We start from the raw sequence: 19,551 nt of genomic DNA, 5'->3' as shown, positions 1-19,551 counted from the left end.
TTTCACTATTTGTTGCATTTTATCCACTGGATCTTGGTATCCTGTGGAGGATGTAACTCTCTGTTGACTCTCTCAGTGCTGAGGGTGTGATGAGGACCATGACCACTGAGAAGCTGTTGAAAGGCATGCCTGTTCTGCAGACTCAGATCGACACACTCCTGGAGTTTGATGTGAGCTTTTTTGTCATTATTCTAACTTATTCATGGACCTGATGGAAACATGCAGCAACACCAGAGGTTCTTCTTCTCATCTGTCAGGTTCATCCCAAGGAGCTGAACAATGGGATCATCAATGCTGCATTCATGCTTCTCTTCAAGGACTTGGTCAAACTGTTTGCATCCTACAATGATGGAATCATCAACCTACTAGGTCAGTAAAGCCAAAGGATGTCATTATTCAAGCCGCAGAAATACAAACATGGATCTTTGTGATCTGAATCTGTAAAAATCTTACTATTCTAGAGAAATACTTCAAGATGAAGAAGAGTGACTGTAAGGAGGCCTTGGAGATCTATAAGAGGTTCCTGACCAGAGTGACAAAGATAGGGGAATTCATGAAGCTTGCTGAGGTAAGAGACAAGCGAACAGCTTAATATGACCTGCATGGTTAATTATACATACCACACCAACCCAATGTCATGTCAGGACGGTGAATTTACACTAAATTGTTTTTGATGTATGGGTCAAAATACAGTTTTGTTTGCAAGTGAAATATCAAGCCTTCCCAATAGAGTCTCTGGAGAGCGGGGATAAACCTTTAAGTGAAACCTTCATTATTGTCAGATGATAACATGCTGCTATATTTACTTTAAAAATTCTTAAAGATTTTGAATGTCATTTCACTTAATACTACCATTTGAAGAAATATGAGTTTAAGAAGACCCTAAAGCACATGTGTCGAACTCAAGGCCCGGTGGCCAAATGTGGCCTGCCACATCATTTTATGTGAGCGCTTAAATGGTCAGAATATCTAAAAATAAATACAGTAGGTCAATAGTGGGCTTTGACCAAACCTACATTTTCCAAAAGGCAGTAATTAAAAACATTTTAACAATGACAAAAAATTTTTGAACAAAGTTAATGTCCTAAATTGTTTTTGATGTTATATTTCTTTTTATTAATCTCTTGTATGGTTTGATCCTTGATTGATGAAATTTGTGGGTTTCATAACCTGACAAATTAAAATGATTTATGTTATAACAGAGCAACAAGCAAACACACTTATTTCTGTTTAACTGTAATGTTTGTAACTTCAAATTGTAATTAATTCAGAGTTATTTAACATTAAGGAGTAGTTACATTTACAGTATTTTACATTACATTGAGTTACATTTAGTTACATTTATAAGTTACACCAGCCCTTTGAGGACAGCTGTTATGCTGATGTGGCCCTCAGTGAAAATGAGTTTGACACCCCTGACCTAAAGACTGAATGTAGTGAAAGAGTTTAGACTGTGGTGAATTTAATGTAAGGTGGTGGTGCTAGTTTTGGTATTGCTGGTTTTATATATTCTTTTTTTAAGTTTTCAACACTAGCCTTATAGCCTTAGTGAGTTTAATTAAAGGAATACTACAACAAGCTTCTGTACGACATGTGACAAAAAGTAGATAAAAAAGTGACTGTTTGAGCAAACGTATGACAAACGTAAAAGAAACAATAAACAGTCATTGCATTTTGTCTTAAATTCTTATACTACATATTTTATTATTTTATTTTTATTTGGATCCATCTTGTCTCCACAGAACTTGGAAAATTTAGCGAATCCTTGGACTTTGCCGTATGGGATGTAGACAATTGGAGTTGTTATTTTTATGCTGATTGAAGAAAATGGCTGCTAATAATTTGTGGTAACGCTCGGTTTTAAACTCCTTCTTTTAACAGACGGTTGGAGTCGACAAAAACGACATCCCTGACATCAATTATGTAAGTTTATCCATATTCCTAAACTCATGTTTTTTTCCACCTCTGGAAGAATGCACTACTCATGAATACCACCACCTGACCCCACCTCTGTGACTCATCCGTCATAATCTCCCCGCCCAGTGTCTCCACCCGGGTGTAGTGGTGGATCTAGCAGACTCAGATGATGAAGACTGTCCTTTTCAGCCTCTCGAGGACCCGGTAACACAGGGTTCCCTAGCTGAGTGTCTGTTTACAGGATGGAGTGTCAGCATGTCGATCTTTATTGAATTTTAGACATTAAGTCTGCGTTCATACGATTACATGCATGAAGGTGTTGCAGTGAGATTTTTCAAATTGGCTCTCAATTTTTACCTCTTTTTTCCAAATGAAATGTAAGCAGGGATTTAATGCACAGCCTGAGAATATAGGAAACAAGTCTTCTCTTTATCTGTATTTTCAGGCTCCCAGCAGTATCCTGGAAAGCCTGGAAACACACATGAATGGCTTGGAGGACACAAAGGGTGGGAAGAAAGGGTAAGGGTGTTTAATGCTCATTTTTTTCTCTCAGTCTGACACCAGATACAGAAAAAAATTATCACAGAAGAGAAAAAGTTAAATTTGAGACCTGACAAGTTCCCTTTTTGTTTTGTTTTTTAATGAATTATGTTGCTAAAAGCCAGAAGGAACCAACAAAATGTTTTTTATTTATTTATAGAATTTACTTTAACCCATCCTCTCTTTTATCCCCTTCCTGTTCATTTGGAATCACAAGTGAAGGGTGAGCATATATTGTATTTTGTTTGGAGTTCACTAACTTCTAAGAAAAATGTAGATTTATTTTATTGTCGTTTCCTCCACAGGTAAGTTTATATATTATTCACATGGGAATTATAGCTTGTAGCTGATTACCATGTGAAAAGAAACATAATCAATGTTGTGCACAAAAGCAAACTAATTTTACATGTGGAAATATATGTATTGCTGTGAATACATGTTTTGATCCAGTTAGTCTTTGTGTGTATTATCACATCCTGACATGCTATGTGAATCAGTATATGAAGGGTTTTTCCAAGGTTACATAGCTTATTTTTACGAAAAAGTTAGCAGTGGAAACAATCGACTCACCAGATAATTTCTTTTTTCTTTCATACCGTGTATTGCTGCTTTGGAAACTAACTCTTCATATGATCACATATGATGCACTCTGTCTTGCCTATTTGTTTAAAAATCAGACCCATCAGATTTCAAGCAAATGCATTAGTAATTGTTCTTTTTCTTCTCGCTTTCAGGTCTCCAACAAAGGTGAGACAAACATTCTTAACAGTTTATATCTTGTCTAGCTCCAGAAGTCTGATGCATCTCTGAAGAGAGGCTTTTCTGTCTGTCTTCCAGGGGTCTCCAACAAACAACGTATCTCCAACATCGACCCCAGCCAAATCTTCAAACGCTGTCCCCGCGCTGCAACCTCCTCCTGGGGATAGCGCTGCAGCTGGTGCTGCTGCTGCAGAGCCAGCAGAAGAGTGAGTGTCTGTCTGCTGTGACACTGATTAGAAACATCCTTTCCTTTTTTGTGTATTTTGGCACAAATGGTCTTTGTAGTCATGCTTATTTTACCAAAATAGATAATTTAAGATACAATTCGCAGTTTGTTTGAATTCAGTTTACTGCTTGATTAGAATTTTCTGAGTTAACCTTGATCTTATTTTTAGCCGCTTTACTGTCGTGACTGTAGCGATGACAGGTCCTACTTGACGCATTATTGTGACATTTTCTTTACACATTTGTGGTTGCCAGAGGATAAGGCAAACTGAATTTGTAATTATTCACTGAATGTCAAAGTGTTGAAATGTTTTGGTTTTGAATATAATATGCATGCCTATACAATTTACCCTCTATAGTGAAGATTGAATCCAAGCTACCACACCTGTAGTTTGTGTTTAACAAAATGGTCTTATGTTAAAAGAGTAAACTAAGATGTGTTAGCATAATTCAAAGCACTGCTGTCAGTGGGTTACATTACATACATTATGCATCGGGATCTATAGGAGTAACAAATATAAAATATAAAAATATGAAATCTTCTTGTTAGAGTTATTAAATGAAGTCATTCTTCTAAATTTCCACCTCATTCCCCAGTTCCTTGTTGGATCTGGATCCACTGTCCTCCTCGGGCCCCTCAGCACCGTCAGCTGCCCCCACGTCTTGGGGAGGTCAGTCTTTTCTGTTCTGTCAAATCAGCCGCTGTTTCACAATTTTATAGACATTTTTAGCACTTACAGTATGCTGTATGTAAGCCACCATTACAATGAAAGAAAATAAAATAAATGACATCTTTTTTCAAACAGTCAATTACTTTTAAAAATTGTTTCATTTACAGAAAAGAAATTGTTTTTTGACTTTGGGAACGCAAATTGCTATATGGATGAGATTTAATGAACTGTTTTAGTACAGGTTTGATCTAACAAAGCTTTTTTTCTACCTCCATAGATCTTCTCGGATCAGGTGAGTGACTCTCTACTGTTAACCTCAAGCCTAAGTCTCCCTCCAGGTTATCTCAATGGTACTAACTGTCAATCAAATGCTATCTGATGCCACTATTGTAACCCAAACAAAACAGGAAGATAGACTGCATTGTACAAATGTCACATGGTTTTCTCTCTGTTTGTCTCCTCAAGCTGTTCTCTTTAGTCTGAGTAGTCTCTTTGTTTCTCTCTGCCTCCCCTCTCCCCTCCCTCAACATACTCCATTGTCTGTTTTTGTTTACAACGGGGGCTTTTTTGGTTGTTGGATTTGATTTGCTGGTTATGATCGAATGGTGTGGGGGTAATTTTACAAATTTACTTTGGTTAAAAATTTGATTTTTGCCTTGGTTGATCAATTCCAAACTTTATTAATTGGGCTTGATTTGAATTGGACCTTATTTTTTACTTGCTTTTCTCACTGTTGTCACGGTGACTCAACTGTTATTTTGCTTGAACCGTTATTTTATTTTGACACATTTTTTGGGGGGGGGAACTTGAACGCCCCGTTGGCACTCTCAGAAATGGGCGATTCCTTGCTATCTGAACCCACCCTCACAGCAGAGCCCGCCCCCTCCTCTGCAGCAGCCACGCCCACTCCTGCAGCGGCAGAGCCTGGTGTCTCTCTAGCTCCTCCCACTAGCACAGCAGCCGCCACCTCCCCCGGTGCCGCCAATATGGATCTGTTGGGAGGTCAGTGGGCTTCCAGAAAATTCTCTACGAAAGAATCACTCTGGGAAGCTCAGCCCTAAAAGCATCACACAATAAGATAACACAAAGACGGCTGCATGTTCAAACACAGACAGTATGTAGAAAGAACTTTGCTGATTTCCAACATTGTCTGTATTTTGCCAATGAAATCACATCATCAAAAACAGCGAAGTCTAAACGATGCATTCATGCACACCACTATCATTTTCAGCCATCCACTGCCTAGGATATTTTAAAAAGTATTCCAAAAAAGAAATCGGTGTGTATATTAAATACATGTCTATAAATTAAATAATTATATAAATGAATTGCATAAAAAGACAGAAATCTCTTCTAACCTCCGCAACTGGAGTAATAAAATAGTTATTCAATATCAACAAGCTCAAACCTGCTGCCTGGCTTGCAGCCCCAATTACAAAAACGTTGTGTGTGTAAAATGTGATTAAAAAGAAAATGATTTGATTTACAACCTATTTGCATCTGAATGCTGTACAAAGACAACACATGTGATGCTCAAACAAGTCTAGAACTGAGATTTTTTTATGCTGAAGCCGTGCTGCTAAGGTGCTTTAATTGTCTTCCTGGTATTACCATAAATATCCCTAAAAAAATGTCATCTTTGTAGCAGTAGTTGGGGGAATTTCTGGATGTTGTTGCTAAATGTCATGGTGGAGTCTTAACTTGAGCCCATGCAGTAAAATGTTTTATAGAATCAGTCTTAAAAGCTGATTTTTTATGTTTATAATTCCTGATGGTTGGAGGGAGACCAAAATTCAATGCTGGTTATAATCTGTAGATGCAGAGATTTCTCCGGAGTGTCTTAATTGTTTGATAATATTATGGACTGTAGATGGTTAGATCTCAGTGTTGGTCTTACACTACTAACCCACACAGATTTTCAAGTGGTGAATCTATCCCAGCTTTGCTTGTGAATGATGGAGCATTCGACGAGCGCCTCATTTACACTCAGTCATACTCATCATCTGTTACCAGTGGACTTTGTTATCTGCGGAACGATCCAATTATTTGTTCTTCAGCATTTAACAACTTACCCAATGTTGTGTGTCTCTCGTCCCAACCTTTTCACGACGTGTTAGTAGCATTAATACAGATGAGCATGTATGTCTGACAGTTAATGAAAGTGATGAGGTAACTTTTGATGTCTTTGTACTGTTTTCAGCTGAACTGAATGTGGAGAAAGATTTGGAAATGAATGCTTTAATGTTTTACAGAGCATCTCAACGTTTGGGAATTGTGGTTGTGGACTAATAGATGTCAGAGTTAAAGTCACTATTAGAAGTGGTAGCTACTGTAGCTCCTGCTACTCAGGAATATAATACACAATCCACTGAAGTCTGGTTGCCCCTTTGCTTCTTGATGTAAATATAAAGATGAGGACATTCTGGAATAGACGCTCGCTTCAGCGTCACAACAATGCTGTCATCAAAGTTTGCATAAAGCTAACAAGATGCATGTGGTCTAGTCACATGGTTAGCATCAACTGTGAAATGAAGGAAAAAACGAATAGGGTTGACAAAATAATGCATGTGATTGGTCACAAACACGTGGATGTCAGGTCCGACCTGAAGCATTGCTGCGACATGAAGCCAACGTGTCATTTGAGGAAATGACAGTAATATTGCATGTAAATAAGGATTTCTTCATAATTATTAGCGTTTTAATGTTTTTTCTAATTGCTGAAAAAATCAGTGACAATGTTGAAGCTATTCAGCCATGTGATAATTTATTTTAGAAATAACTATTTTATTAAAAATGTTCTCTTTGAGGCTCCATACCAAATGAATCTTTCAGGTTGAGAGTGTACAGGAAAAACTAATTTCTCTTGTCAGCATGTACACATACACTATTCTTCCATCAAGAATGAGAAATTAGACATTTCTGCATTACGGAATTATGTCACAGCAACACACTCACCTTTGGCTTGGACGTAAACATTCTGCTGCACTCATTCTCCACGTGTGTCTTGTTTGATAGGCAGACGTGCTTTTCTGTGAAAAGCAGTTCTATCAAACATGGCTGCAGCTGCAGATGACCGCTGTAAGACTTGTAGTTTCCAGGCTTATTCTGCTCTTTGTTCAGTAGATTATACCTTAATCAGTGCCTCCTGTCTGTATTCCCATTTGTCCATTCACCTGTCAGTCATTAATGTCTGATATTAATGCTGAAAACTGCATTTTGACATATTTGTAAGCCCTGATTATTTTCCATTAAATGCACAATGCTTGCCTTTTTTCTCCGATGTTCTCTTTTTCCCTCATCTTTTATGAATCCTTAAATTCAATTATCATCTTTATTTCTGTTTCCGTGTCTGTGGCGTTTTCTTCTGCTGGGGTTTGTGTCGACCTCAGATGCCTTTGCAACACCTGCTGCTTCCACTGAGGCCTCTGTAGCGGCTCCTGAGGGTGGGGCTGCTGCTGCGTCTGCCCCCGCCACTAACGCCGGAGCTGGTGGGTGACTGAAAGCCTGTCTGTGTGTGTGAGTGAGTCAGTGTCTGTGGATGGAAAGTGATGAAACAGTAAAGATGAGCACTAGGGTACACAGTAGTTAGCTGTAATTGGAAGTATTTTATAACGTATTTTTAAGTATGTCACAGTCCAACGAGTCAACTGGAAACAATGAAGAGTGAAATTCAGTGAAAAATAGTGTTGAATCATGGAAATTGATATAAAGTAGGTGAATTAAGAAGAGTCTAACACTGCCGCATGTTGATAATAAGGAATAATCAAGGGGTGTTTTTTGAAATGTAATAATCTGAAAAGGATTTATCAATGCTGAAAACAGCCTCATGTCTGTCAGGAATGTGTTGCTGCTGCTTGTTTTTGCTTAGAGCTAAGATTGTAGCTGTTGAGTTTTTTAAAAATTGAATTCATTATCTATAACTTGTTATTTGCAGTTTTAGAGGCGCAGGTGGGTACTCCAAGTAGATCTACCTTATAATAAAGTGAGAGCTTTGTCGCCTTGCTCCAATGTTGCCCAGTGGCCATCTGCGGTATTGAGGCAAAAATAATTTTTTAATCATTAATGCTACTACTACTACTACTACTACTACTACTACTCATAATAATAATAATGATAATAATAATAAAAACAACAACAACAACAACAACAATAATAATAATAATAATAATAATAATAATAATAATAATAATAATAATAATAATAATAATAATAATAATGATGAAATTTCATGCACCTGTTTGCGCTTCTTTTGATCTCATCGTAAGGCTTTACGCATTAGCAGCAGACAAGCAGATGTACAGTTAATTACTGTACTGTTGTTGTTGCCATGGTGACCAAAAACAATGTGCTTGCATTTCTTTTGGCTTCAGGAGATTTTTTTTTCTTTTATGTAAATTACGGTTTTAGCAGTTGTCTGGTCTTAGCTGCAGTTTGTTGCTCGTATTAAAGCCACACTAAAGGTGGGAAACAGTCTCCTCATCTGTGTGTAATTTTTGTCAATCACAGATTCTATTTCTGTCTGTTGCGGCTGACGACAGGAGTGCGTTGAGGGGGTGCTACATTTTCTCTGACATCATTGGTCTCTCACTCCTTCCCCTCAGCTTTCATTTCAATGCATCATTTTCATCATCATTACTTCAACATTAACATTTCTATGTTGTGCATTAAAGTCATTGTCTAACATTCCCCTTCATGTGTTGCACTTCTTTCTCTCCCTCCACCTCTTTCCCCAAAGACCCGTTTACTTCTTCAGAAGGTAGCACCAACGCAGCAGCATCCTCGGGTCTCGATCTTTTTGGCATGATGACAGCCGACACTAATAACCCGTGTAGTTCACTGGATGCCTGTTTTAACTCAGTGGTGCCCCAGCACTCTCCCTCCTCCTCCTCCCCATCACCAGTTGTCACTTCCACTTCCAGCACCATCACCACCACCGCAACCATTTCAGCTCCCATAGCCCCCAGCAGCACTTATCCTGTGACTGACCTTTTCAGCGGTAAAAATAGAGATGTGTGTGGTCCGATATTCATTTTAATGTCTTGTGCTTTAATTCATGTTGATTAACAGCATCTTGATTTCTCTCTTTGACGCTGCTTGTCATCCTCTCCTCTCTTCATATCTTCTTTTCAGCACCTTTATCAGTTGAATTTGACTGCTGGGTGCGAACACATTTTTTTCATCAGTGTATGAGCGTTTTAATATCGCTGTCTCTGGCTGTGCATGTGTTCGTAGATCTCTTTGATTCCATGCCAGACACAAGCCACATGAACGCAAACCCCACTCCCAGTGCTGACTTGTTTACAGCAGGTATCCTATTGCATCTACTCCACCATCTCTTGTGTGCTCTCACTCTCATATCACGTCTTGTGTGTGCTCTGTCCTTGACTTTGAAAAGGAAATGAGATTGCTCTTCTAAGAGTCAGCTAGAAGCTACTTATCTTCCTGGAACGTTTTCTAAATCACTCCTGCCTCCCTTTCTACATTGGAGCTTGTACCGTGTGCACTGCAACAGCCTGTGATGAACGTGAACTCTAATCAATTCTGCTCATTAGTTGTTTTTTTTTGGTATACTTGTGTGTAAGGACTCTAAACATTATCTCCACCTTCACCACTCAGCAGATCTGTTCATCTCCCCTGCCCCCATCCTCTCCTCTGCACCCCCACCCAAAATCGACACGGGAGCCGTCATGAGCCTGTTTGGTGGTGGGTAACTCATACGACTGCCTGCCCTCTTTTTTTCTGCCCTGTCATGAACACATCATCAATGAGGAGGAGTAGATTCCGGGAAACGTGAAATTAAAATAACTTGATATTAGGCTTCTGTAATGTAATGTGTCAGTTGTTATCGGGCTTTGTCATGACTCATATCCTGCAGTAGTAGGACCTGTTTCCTTGTGGATCAATTATGGAAGTATTGAAAATAGATATCTGAGATGATGCTTGGTCATTTTGATATTTTTTTTTGTTGGCCCAAGTAACTTTATTTATATTTCACTTAATTAAGCTTGGCCATATCTGTCCAGTGAGAAAGATGGACTGTGAGCAAAAGATATTATATCATCTGAAGATACATGTATGTGTGTTTCTAAATGCTTGAGTGCTTGAGTGAGACTGCTTGAAAGTGTCAAGGCAAGATTTTCTGGTGTATTTGAAGATGCATATCACTGAGTACCCTCAGCTGTCCTGTCTAACTCCCACTATTTTGTTTGGTATTACCAGTGTGAAGCCGAAGGCTGACTATTACCCCTTCTTTGCCCCTATGCTGCGATGGGAATTGTTAAACCAACTTTGACCTGGCCTGGCATGGTTTTCTCTAAATGTTTGGGATGAATGGCCAGAGTCCACAAGTGGAGACACCACAGCCGCCCCCGCTGCTGCCCCGGGTGCAGAACTCATGTCAGGTAAAATGTTCAATGTCACTCTGCATGTATTTACAGCAGAAAGGGTAAAATATCACATGTTTAATTTATACACTGTGCTGAAAACATGGATGGATTATGTAATGGCTGTACAGGGGGGTCTGAAATTATTGTTGCTTTTTGAGGAAATATGTTTGCTTCTGATCCTGATCAGATTATTTAATACCCATTTAATTAGAAGTGTATTTATGTCGGTGCAAGTGATCGATATAGATGAATTGGAAGTGGATAGATGGATATCCTACATTGTTTTCTTGTTTTCTTACATTCCTCTTCTTATTTTTAGGATATTTTAGGATCCCCAAACCTTTTACTGTCCATGTTTGTACTCGCGGGGCCCATTGTCTCGTAATCCATCCATGACTGAAGCTATTATTGTGAATTCATTAGCACGATGCCTTGTTCCTGTCTCTTCAGTACTGCATTCAGAGACATTGCACTGACATCCTCCCCGTTGTTTACAACAGCATTTTTCTAACCAACTGCCTGTTTTTATCAGTCACTGTTAATGCAATGGCTAATGAAACATTTTCCATAGTTAGACTTCATTATTATTGATTTGTCCATAAATCTGAATGTGATTTTTTAAACTGTTAAAGTAGAGTCATTGCCCATATATGGTTCTGTTTATGTCATCATTGCATTTTCTTGTTTGTATAGTGCTTACTGTGAACATTATTCTTCAATCTTCCCCTCCATTCATGTTTTAGCAGTGTCCTCCTGTGCCATTGGTCTTCATGTTATATAACTGATGCTCTGCAATACTTCTGCTTTTGAGGCTTAACTCTTTCTCCCCCCCTCTCTATCATTCATGCAATAAACTCTAACGTCACCTTGCCACCTGCTCCTTTTAAACCTCATTACATTTTTCTCTCCGCATCTGTTTTTTTTTTACTTTCTTCTCTCTCTTTTCCACACTCACTTTATCCATCTGACTCTTGGGCTGGCTCTTTGCTTGCTTCCCGCCATTTGATCGGGTGAGTTTCTCTGCTCTTTAACTCAATAATTTCCCACAGTGCACGGCTACATTGCAGTGGTGCAGGGTGAGATCCACTGCACTTTCCATCCCACCACCAGATGCTTCACAGCTACAGATTGTGTGAAATAGCAGTATTATTTATTGCTTCTTTAGCACCCCACTTCACCCACTTCACTGTCTGCAGTGCTTTTGTACTTTTATTATTTCTGCAGCAAAACACACAAAAACACCTTCAAAACTTCAACTAAGATCTGAAAATGAATGAAAAACAAACTTGTGATGCTCCAAATAAGCAGTATAGTATCACAAAAGTTGGTTTTCTGTTCATCAGATTTTTTTTAAAATTGGAGTTAAGGTCTTATTTGCTATTACAAACAATTACAGCAGCAACCAGCTGATCGGACGCATGTGTCGTAGCCCAGACACATAATTTGTATTTTTATTCAATGGCACCAAACTACTCTTTAGCACATCACAGAGAGAGATTAGCAACAGTATTAATGAGGAATTTTACTTATTTAAAGTGATGATCACTTCTTTTGAAAGATACTAATGCCTCCCCTCCCTCCCTCTCCCCTCCTCTCCCCTCATTCCTTAGTATTTGGTGGACTAGGAGATGTAATGAAGCCCACTGTGACTCCACAGGCGGGTGATGTTGACACCTCCATGGCTAACATGGCAAGTAGTAAGTAGTTGTTTAGATTAACTAAAGCCACATTGAGGTAAATATGGATAAAAGATATATGATGTTAATGCAAAGTGTATTTTTGGGAAATATATCTGTTGGGAGAAACTTACATGAAAAGATGCCACTCTATGAAACTTCAGCCTAAACTACAGCAAAAAAGAGTGGAAAAGGGGCGGGAAAAGGAGCATGTCCTAATGTAACACTATCTCCTTTCATTAAAAAATTCAACTTTAAACATTAGTCCACTCAATTAACACTGTAAAAATTTGTTTTTTTGTTTTCCTTGTTTTGTGTTTTGTATGTGAATGGGTACCCGCTTATATAGACAAATTTATCATGGCTGTAATTTCATATTTAGTGGTTTAAATGTAGTTAAATATGTGTATTTCCCAAACTATTCCTCTAAGCATGGGTGCGTGGAGAAAGGAGCCCATTAGCTTATCTTTGCATACAGACTGGAAAAAGGAGTTAATCCAGAAATATCCTACAAAAAAACCCTACAAATTTACTTCATTACTTCACATTAAGAAAATAATAGTTAATTAAGAGGTGCTGCAATGCATTTTGTTCAGCTGCCAGCTATTTCCAGTCTCCGTACCAAGTTAAGCTAGTTACCTCCTGGATCCAACTCCAAATATAAACTCCAACATCGAGGGTATTTATAACTATTGACTTAAATGATGCTCTGTAGTAATGGTGATATCAGTACTTATAAACAGTAATATGCAGTGTCTCTCTCTCTCTCTTTCTCTCTTTGCCTCAGATCTCACAATGGGAACCCCAGCGGCCCCTCAGGTAGCTCCCCCCTGTTGGGGTGCTCCCATGGTAAATGTTGTCTGTGTCTAATAGCATGGAGTGGAGCCGCATGGCAGCGACAGACAGGGAATAGCAGCAATCATAAGCATTGCCTTCATCTGGCTCTCCAGGTTCCAGGTCCAATCACTGACCTAGGAGGCCGACAGGCGTGGACAGAAGACAGAAAGCAAGACTTAGACTTAGTGCAAACTGGAAGATGCTGTAGTGAAAGGCTTTAGTTAAATCACAGATTTTATAGAACCTCTAATAGAGATCATGCAATGCTTGTAGGTGTGTAGAAAATGGTCCAGAATGAAAAAGAAATTGGCAGAGTTTCACATGTAGGTTTCAAAATATTTTTTCAGAATTCTGGAATATCTACTGGAGAGTGATGAAGCAGCATATTGATAAGCTGTTGCTTGGAAACAGCCTCTATCAGTGTTAAGTTTACATTTTCTTTTGAGCCTGTCATAGATCAGAAAAGCCAGGTGGCTCTAAATACCAGCGCTGAACTCGCCAGTCGCATATTTTGCGTGTTATCGATGAGTCAGTTTCTTTTTGAAAATGACAGCAGACAGTATTTACAGTATTAACTGGCTTCCTGCAAAAAGCTTCTCGTCTGCTCTCGAATCCTTGTGCATGTGTGAAGCAAACATGAAACAGTGAGCCTTTAGCTGAAGTTAGGGCTTTTGTTATGTCCTGTTTCTTCATGCTTTGCTGTGTGTTGGCTTTCTTTGTTCGAGCTTGGTGTGTCTTCATTGCCCCTTTTTGTGTTGCTAAAAATGTTTTCAATATTGTGTATTATTTTATTTGTGTTTGTGTGTTTTTCAGTGCGCGTGTCTGTCTTTTATGTAGTTAGTAACATCCCAAATCCTCCTCTCCCCCCTCCCCATTGTTCAGACCATACCCATGGGTGTCCCTCCTTTTATGGGGACTTTCCCCACCTTCATTATGGTAAGACCACAAGTCCAGTAAGGTCAAGTAATGCCCTTGATGCAGTCTGAACATCACTGGACATTGATGGACAACAAGCCCTTTAGGTGGCCCTCATGTTCATGATGGCCCTCAATGTATCTAAACCATCTCTATTTCCATTTGCCACTGTGTTTGTAAGCCCGGGGCACCGGGAGCTCCTATGATGCCGATGGTGAGGCCAGGTTTTCCTGCAACCGGGGCGACTCCTGGAGCACCGGTAACAATGCCTTAAATGGATTAGACATATTAATTTTTTCATAAATGTCGCTGCTAGTCTGACAGAAGGAGTTTCACATTTTTTACAGATGTCACCGGGGATGACCCAGAGCCCCAGGAAGCCCCCACCGCCGAGGAACGCTCTGGATGACCTCAACATTAAGGACTTCATGTAGACTGACTGACCTGTAAAACACCCAAGGTATATAGAAACAGAAAGTAGATTAAGCCCTAATATTTACATCATTTCTTTTTTTGGGTGTCAGCAGCACATTTCTGCATGGACTCCCTGCTACATTTGTGCTATTCTAATCCCTACATATTGGCTAACAGGATTGATGCAATATTTCCAACTTTGGACTTCAAAAGTGTCACAACCTCTTTTCTTTATTTGTTTTATACACTGGAATCATAACCTGGCTGAGATAGTCCAGCGACAGTATAATAGTGAAAATATATCTTATATCCTTTTTTGTCTCATGTTCGACTGTTCCCTCATTCCCCACTAAGGAATTCTGGTTCATCATTTTTGACAACACAAAAAACTTACATATTAACTTATTATTAACAGTTTGGAACTGAAAACATCTGACAAAAATCTTCTGAATAATTTGAAAAAATGTCTTCAGAAAAAATTGAATAAAATTCCTCTCGGAGTGGATGCATTTTGACTTTGTATATTTCTTTTGAGAGCACTGCTTTTAATACACATTTGTTTTCCCTTTGTCTTCTGCAGGTTTGTCATTGTGTCTGGAGCTCAGTGGATGTGGATGTCTGCACTTCCCTGCCGCCTTCCCCCTCAGTGATATCCCAGCCTCTTCAGCCAGGCTGCCATTACATCTTCGACCTTTGCCCCCTGACTCCCTACCAGCCTCGACCCCTTAAAACCAACCTGCCCTCCTTTATCTAATGTTGTAGCACAACTGTGAATGTGAACCCTAGGTACAGAAAAACAAAATTCCGTTATGTGCGTGTGGGTGTGTGTGTAATTCAGTGTTAATCTTTACTTAATATACTACATCAAAATTTACAAAAAAAATAGTAAATGTGTATTTAAATTCATTCTGGATTTCTGCGTACCAGCTGACTTGGAATGGTGGATATACGTTGGTTTCTTTGTGCATCTCCCAGACTAGGACTGTGTTGTTAAATGTGGACTGTGAAAAGTGTGTGTAACTTCACTGGCCAACCCCACTCCTCCATCACCGCCTATTGTTCAAACTAAAACTGAGGTACGTTTCTGCCACTCAACACCTGTACTTATGAACCCTTTGTCCATCTTTCCATCTGTTCACTCCAATTTTTGGAGCTCAACATGAAACTCTGAACTCATCAAAACACATACAAATCCCTTCAGTAACACTTTTATTTAATCTGTTGTTGGGGATCGTTTCAAATATGCAACAGTTTGTGGATTGTGTTTAAATTCACATGAGTATTATGTGTCGGTTGAATCATACTATTCCAGTTTCATTTATTCAGACAGAAATAATGTTTCATATACTTTTGGTTCCTCAAATTATATGGTCAAAAAAGGGCAAGTAAACCTTTAAAAAAAATTCTTGCCTTCTTTTAAAACATATTTCAGTCTGAACTCAAAGGCGGTATTGAATGAAACTATGCCAAGTGTTTCCTGTTGCGCCATCTGGTGATGTGGAGTGTTACTGCATCATAGTATGCAACACAGTTCAATCTGGGATGCGTTCGTATACTCTCAGAGTTCCTTTTGTTGTCTCTTTGTCCACAAAAGATGACTTCATGTCAGGGTGGAAGTCCAAGAGACATGGAAGTCTTTGTGAATTTGAGTGAAAGGTGGCCTCAGTACTCACTGGGTCATCATCGGTGCATTTGCTCATGTGCCGTCACTGGAAGTGTTGAGGACTCTCACTGTAAAACACTCAAGTATACGCTGGATGTTCTGTGTGTTATTTATTTCCAAAAGTGACTGTATCTTAATCCATTGTGACATTAACAAAGTGTTGAAAGAAAAATAAAGATGACTATGACACATAAAAACAAACAGAATGTGGATAAATAATGTTTGCTAAGTACTCATATGAAGGCCGTGTTGTTGTTATTTTGGGGTTATTATGGATGGAATTGTCCCCCGCCTCCCTTCCTCCCTTATTCCCTCACCCCCACCTGCATGTGAGTCCAAATGAGATGCAATAAAAGAAAAATACACTGATTCAAATACCTTCACGGCTATCTCTGTTCTATTTTTGCAGACTTGTTTCTGATTTTTTTCTGTTCACGGGACAATGTGTTTGTGGTATGTACATTCCCAATGATTAAATTACAATACCGATACCTAGAAAATAAAACAAAAAACACAAAAAACATCGCTTTAAATTTCTAAAATTACAACAGCTTGCTGTTTCTGTGTAACATAGTAGGAAAGTGTTTTTCTCATATGAGAGTCTCAGAGTGGTTTCATGGAGGTGACAAACAGACTGTGGTGTCAAAAAGAAATGAACATTTTCTCACCAAAGCAAAATAAGGGTCTGAACTAACACAGTTTCAACACATGATTTTTTTTTCGCTTGTTCTTGCAAATGCTACACAAAACTAATATGGTGTATGGCTTATGAGATAACACTCTGAGGCAACACACTTTACCTAGAGAGATGTAAGATGACAGAATACATTTCTAAACACAAGGAATGATTTCATGAGTTGAGTTTCAGGAAAAATACAATCATATATTCATGTCAGCGTCAGTCCTCCTGGTGTCGGTGAAACCCTTGATAGCAATTTCAAAAAAAGTGTAGTAAAACAACAGCAAAAAAAGAATTACAAATGATATTTATCCTGAATAGATGAACGGGAACCAGTACATCTTGTACACATTACTGTATGTTTGCAGCGTTTAGGAGATAATGCATGTCAGAAAAATAGTAAAAAGCTCTTAGTGGCTCCAGGGGGAGCAGAGTAAAAAGCGATGTCACTTAGATCAGTTTTGTCTTTGAGGGTTTGTCAAACTTCTTTACAAAGGCGTGGATCACCATGAACCCAGTGACAGATCTGGGCGTATTTGAGTGGCGTAATCCTCACTGCAACGTTAAAGTCCATCTGCCCACCTCCCTCCGTGTCCACCCACTGATGCCCTGAAAACACACCGATTACCCTCCGCTGCCACCTCTCCTTCTTCCCTGCATCTCCCCCTTCCTGTCTCAGGCGGATGTAAACGCCTGCACCTGTAGCCCCCGGCTCTGCATCGCAGTGCTGGTACAACAAATTGTCAGACTCATTTGTGACTGAACAAAAGCGATAAACCACTTTCTCTCCACGCTCGTCCACCAGGTTTTTGTCGATGTCAAAGCCTGAGAAGTGGATACGAGTCAGGGGCGAGGCGATGGGCGCCACGCCGAGCTCCATGTGCTTTTGTCTGATGGGTCGTTTCAGCTCTAGGACAGCATAATCATAATCAGTGAACCCTGAGTTGGTGGAGTCCTTGGTTTGGATCCAACCTTGAGGGATTTTGGTTTGTTTAACTCGTGTCCAACGGAAAACAAGTTCCTTCTTAGGTTCAGCATTACGGCGTAAACGTTTCCTCCCTCCATGCTGTCCTAAGTCACCCCCTCTCACACGACCAGGTAAACCCTCCTCACCTTTTCTTTCCCTTCGCCTCCTACCTTTGCCTCGCTTCTTTGTTCCAACTGCATCTCCATCAACTCTATTACGTTCTTCACCTTCCTCCAGTTGGTGTTCCTCACCTTTCTCTCCCTCTCTTGTCTTACCACCCCTCCTCAGACCTCCCCGCCTTCTACCGCCTCTTCTTCTTTTACTTTTGAACTGTAAAACCCCTACTCTGACATTTCTAGCCGTCTCTAGGTAGTCCCTCCCATCATGGATGCAGTGTGCCGCTGTGAGCACATGTTTTGGGGATATCAGGACTCCCGAACAGCCTGTGGAGAGACGAACAGCAGTGGAAAAGGGATAGTTAGAAATGAAATGTGAGTCTGAGATCACAAAGCGTCCGTCCGTTCCATAAACTTGTCGTTTCCTGCGGGTGTGACCTGGTGAGCCGGCTGCACCCGTCTTGTTAAAACCCCATAAATTGACATCTGTGTGCGTGCGCGTGCCATTTTCGTACATTGTTTCATATCCCAGAATCCTCTCTTGCTCAGTTTGATCAATAGGGGGTCGACTGTTTTGACACTCTATTCCACAGAGTGCCCTTGTGCCTCCTCTCCCCTCATCATCCTCCTGCCCGCTGAACAAAGGAGCCGCTAAAGGCTCTGTGTGTGTTTCCAGTAGCACTGGGAGTATCTGCCTGGTCCACCTGTCAGCCTGGTTGTCCCTTTCTTCACAAAGAACTCCAGAACCCACCAGGGAAGCTGTACAGAGCAGCAGACACAGGATGCTGCTGAGTCCCATTCCACTGAAAAAATTAAGCAGATGGAAATAATTTATTCCAATGACTAACAGGAAAATGCAGTAAATACAGAAACTTTAAAGGTTATGTCAGTAAAGCCACAAGAAATCTCATGTTTGTTTCCACTTAGCAAAAGCGCGCAATAACGCTATATGGCCAGCAGGTGGCGCACAAGCATAAATAAAACAGGCGTAAAGTCATAAATCCTTTAATCCTTAATTTAATTTTCGGCACCAGTCGTTTACATTTTAATTGGTAAAATTTATTTTTAAAAATGCAGGTAATAGTCTTGTTATGACGCACAGTATCTTACTTGTCATCCTCTGACATAAAGAATATTTTTAACATTAACGTTAAATAGATTTTAAATTAATAATGTGCACTTTCATCGTTTGGACAGTTTATATCCCAGAAAATAAGTTAGTACAATTTAATTATGAAAAGTACAGGGAAAATGAAGACACAAAGGAAGACCAGCATCGTTAAACAACACTAAGAGAAAAATGTAGTGATGTGATTTTAATTTGAAGAAAAATTCAAAACCAAACCTTTCCTACCTGCAAGCAGTCAAAAAGGGTACCTTGAAAAAAATTCCAAATGTTCTCTCTCTCATTAATGACACATCCTCTCTATCCACGCAGCTTCTCGCGGACTGGGTTCCATCGCTCCCTCTTCTGGAAAAAAAAAAGAAGGGAAAAAAAGTACCGCAAAGGGAAACTGCGTTAAAATCGGCATTGCGCTCAGATGCAGAGAAAAGTGACGCGCAAGCGAGCGGACGGGAGGAGCCAAAGAATGATGAATGAATACTGCTTAGGAGATGACGTCCTTTTTTATTTTCAAAGAGGAGCCATATGGAAAAATATTTTTCACATTTCCCCCCAAATATACAAATTGTAGTAAAACAATACCTGTGTACACAGTACCTGACTTTCAAATCACCAAAACTGCTGACCTTTGAGCTGTGAGCTGCTCTCTCCCATCATCAAGAT

The 19,551-nt window shown here is 39.6% G+C and overlaps 2 protein-coding genes across 9 annotated transcripts in view; one reads left to right on the top strand and one right to left on the bottom strand.

Annotated features, from left to right (window-relative positions):
• The window catches only part of LOC137613291 (clathrin coat assembly protein AP180-like), a 25,658-nt gene extending 9,162 nt beyond the window's left edge, over positions 1 to 16,496 (top strand). Inside the window, exons 6-24 of one of the 6 annotated variants that reach the window (XM_068342379.1) lie at positions 77 to 170; positions 258 to 369; positions 462 to 568; positions 1,882 to 1,923; positions 2,363 to 2,436; positions 3,192 to 3,204; positions 3,295 to 3,422; positions 4,039 to 4,112; positions 4,390 to 4,404; positions 4,944 to 5,114; positions 7,502 to 7,600; positions 8,848 to 9,108; positions 9,729 to 9,815; positions 10,451 to 10,513; positions 12,109 to 12,195; positions 12,962 to 13,023; positions 14,108 to 14,185; positions 14,274 to 14,386; positions 14,921 to 16,496. In XM_068342379.1, the coding sequence (XP_068198480.1) occupies positions 77 to 170; positions 258 to 369; positions 462 to 568; positions 1,882 to 1,923; positions 2,363 to 2,436; positions 3,192 to 3,204; positions 3,295 to 3,422; positions 4,039 to 4,112; positions 4,390 to 4,404; positions 4,944 to 5,114; positions 7,502 to 7,600; positions 8,848 to 9,108; positions 9,729 to 9,815; positions 10,451 to 10,513; positions 12,109 to 12,195; positions 12,962 to 13,023; positions 14,108 to 14,185; positions 14,274 to 14,360 (1,654 nt within the window). In that variant the 3' untranslated portion in view covers positions 14,361 to 14,386; positions 14,921 to 16,496. The remainder of the gene's footprint in view (positions 1 to 76; positions 171 to 257; positions 370 to 461; positions 569 to 1,881; positions 1,924 to 2,362; positions 2,437 to 3,191; positions 3,205 to 3,294; positions 3,423 to 4,038; positions 4,113 to 4,389; positions 4,405 to 4,943; positions 5,115 to 7,501; positions 7,601 to 8,847; positions 9,109 to 9,728; positions 9,816 to 10,450; positions 10,514 to 12,108; positions 12,196 to 12,961; positions 13,024 to 14,107; positions 14,186 to 14,273; positions 14,387 to 14,920) is intronic. The other 5 variants (XM_068342383.1, XM_068342382.1, XM_068342381.1 and 2 more) reach the window with 5 other exon arrangements.
• LOC137613292 (inactive serine protease 35-like) lies at positions 16,099 to 19,551 on the bottom strand. 3 transcript variants are annotated; one of them, XM_068342386.1, is made up of 3 exons: positions 19,515 to 19,551; positions 19,120 to 19,236; positions 16,099 to 18,568 (listed from the first exon to the last, which is right to left on the bottom strand). In XM_068342386.1, the coding sequence occupies exons 2-3, from the start codon at positions 19,173 to 19,175 to the stop codon at positions 17,161 to 17,163; spliced, it is 1,464 nt and encodes a 487-aa protein (XP_068198487.1). In that variant the 5' UTR covers positions 19,176 to 19,236; positions 19,515 to 19,551; the 3' UTR covers positions 16,099 to 17,160. The 3 variants fall into 3 exon arrangements, with proteins under 3 accessions (XP_068198487.1, XP_068198486.1, XP_068198488.1); XM_068342385.1 differs by having other exon boundaries at positions 19,486 to 19,544; XM_068342387.1 differs by lacking the exon at positions 19,515 to 19,551 and adding an exon at positions 19,471 to 19,492.

The sequence above is a fragment of the Antennarius striatus genome, chromosome 19, assembly GCF_040054535.1.
Source record: "Antennarius striatus isolate MH-2024 chromosome 19, ASM4005453v1, whole genome shotgun sequence".
NCBI classification, from domain to species: Eukaryota; Metazoa; Chordata; class Actinopteri; order Lophiiformes; family Antennariidae; genus Antennarius; species Antennarius striatus.
Note: the sequence above shows the minus strand (reverse complement) of the source record. Positions and strands in the feature narration are given on the sequence as shown.

Coding starts and splice junctions, on each gene's coding strand:
- LOC137613292 (XM_068342386.1), bottom strand. CDS start 19,175: ATGAGAGAGAGAACATTTGGAATTTTTTTCAAGGTACCCTTTTTGACT. Junction 18,569..19,119: donor CCCTTTTTGACTGCTTGCAG/GTAGGAAAGGTT, acceptor TAATTTTTTCAG/TGGAATGGGACTCAGCAGCA.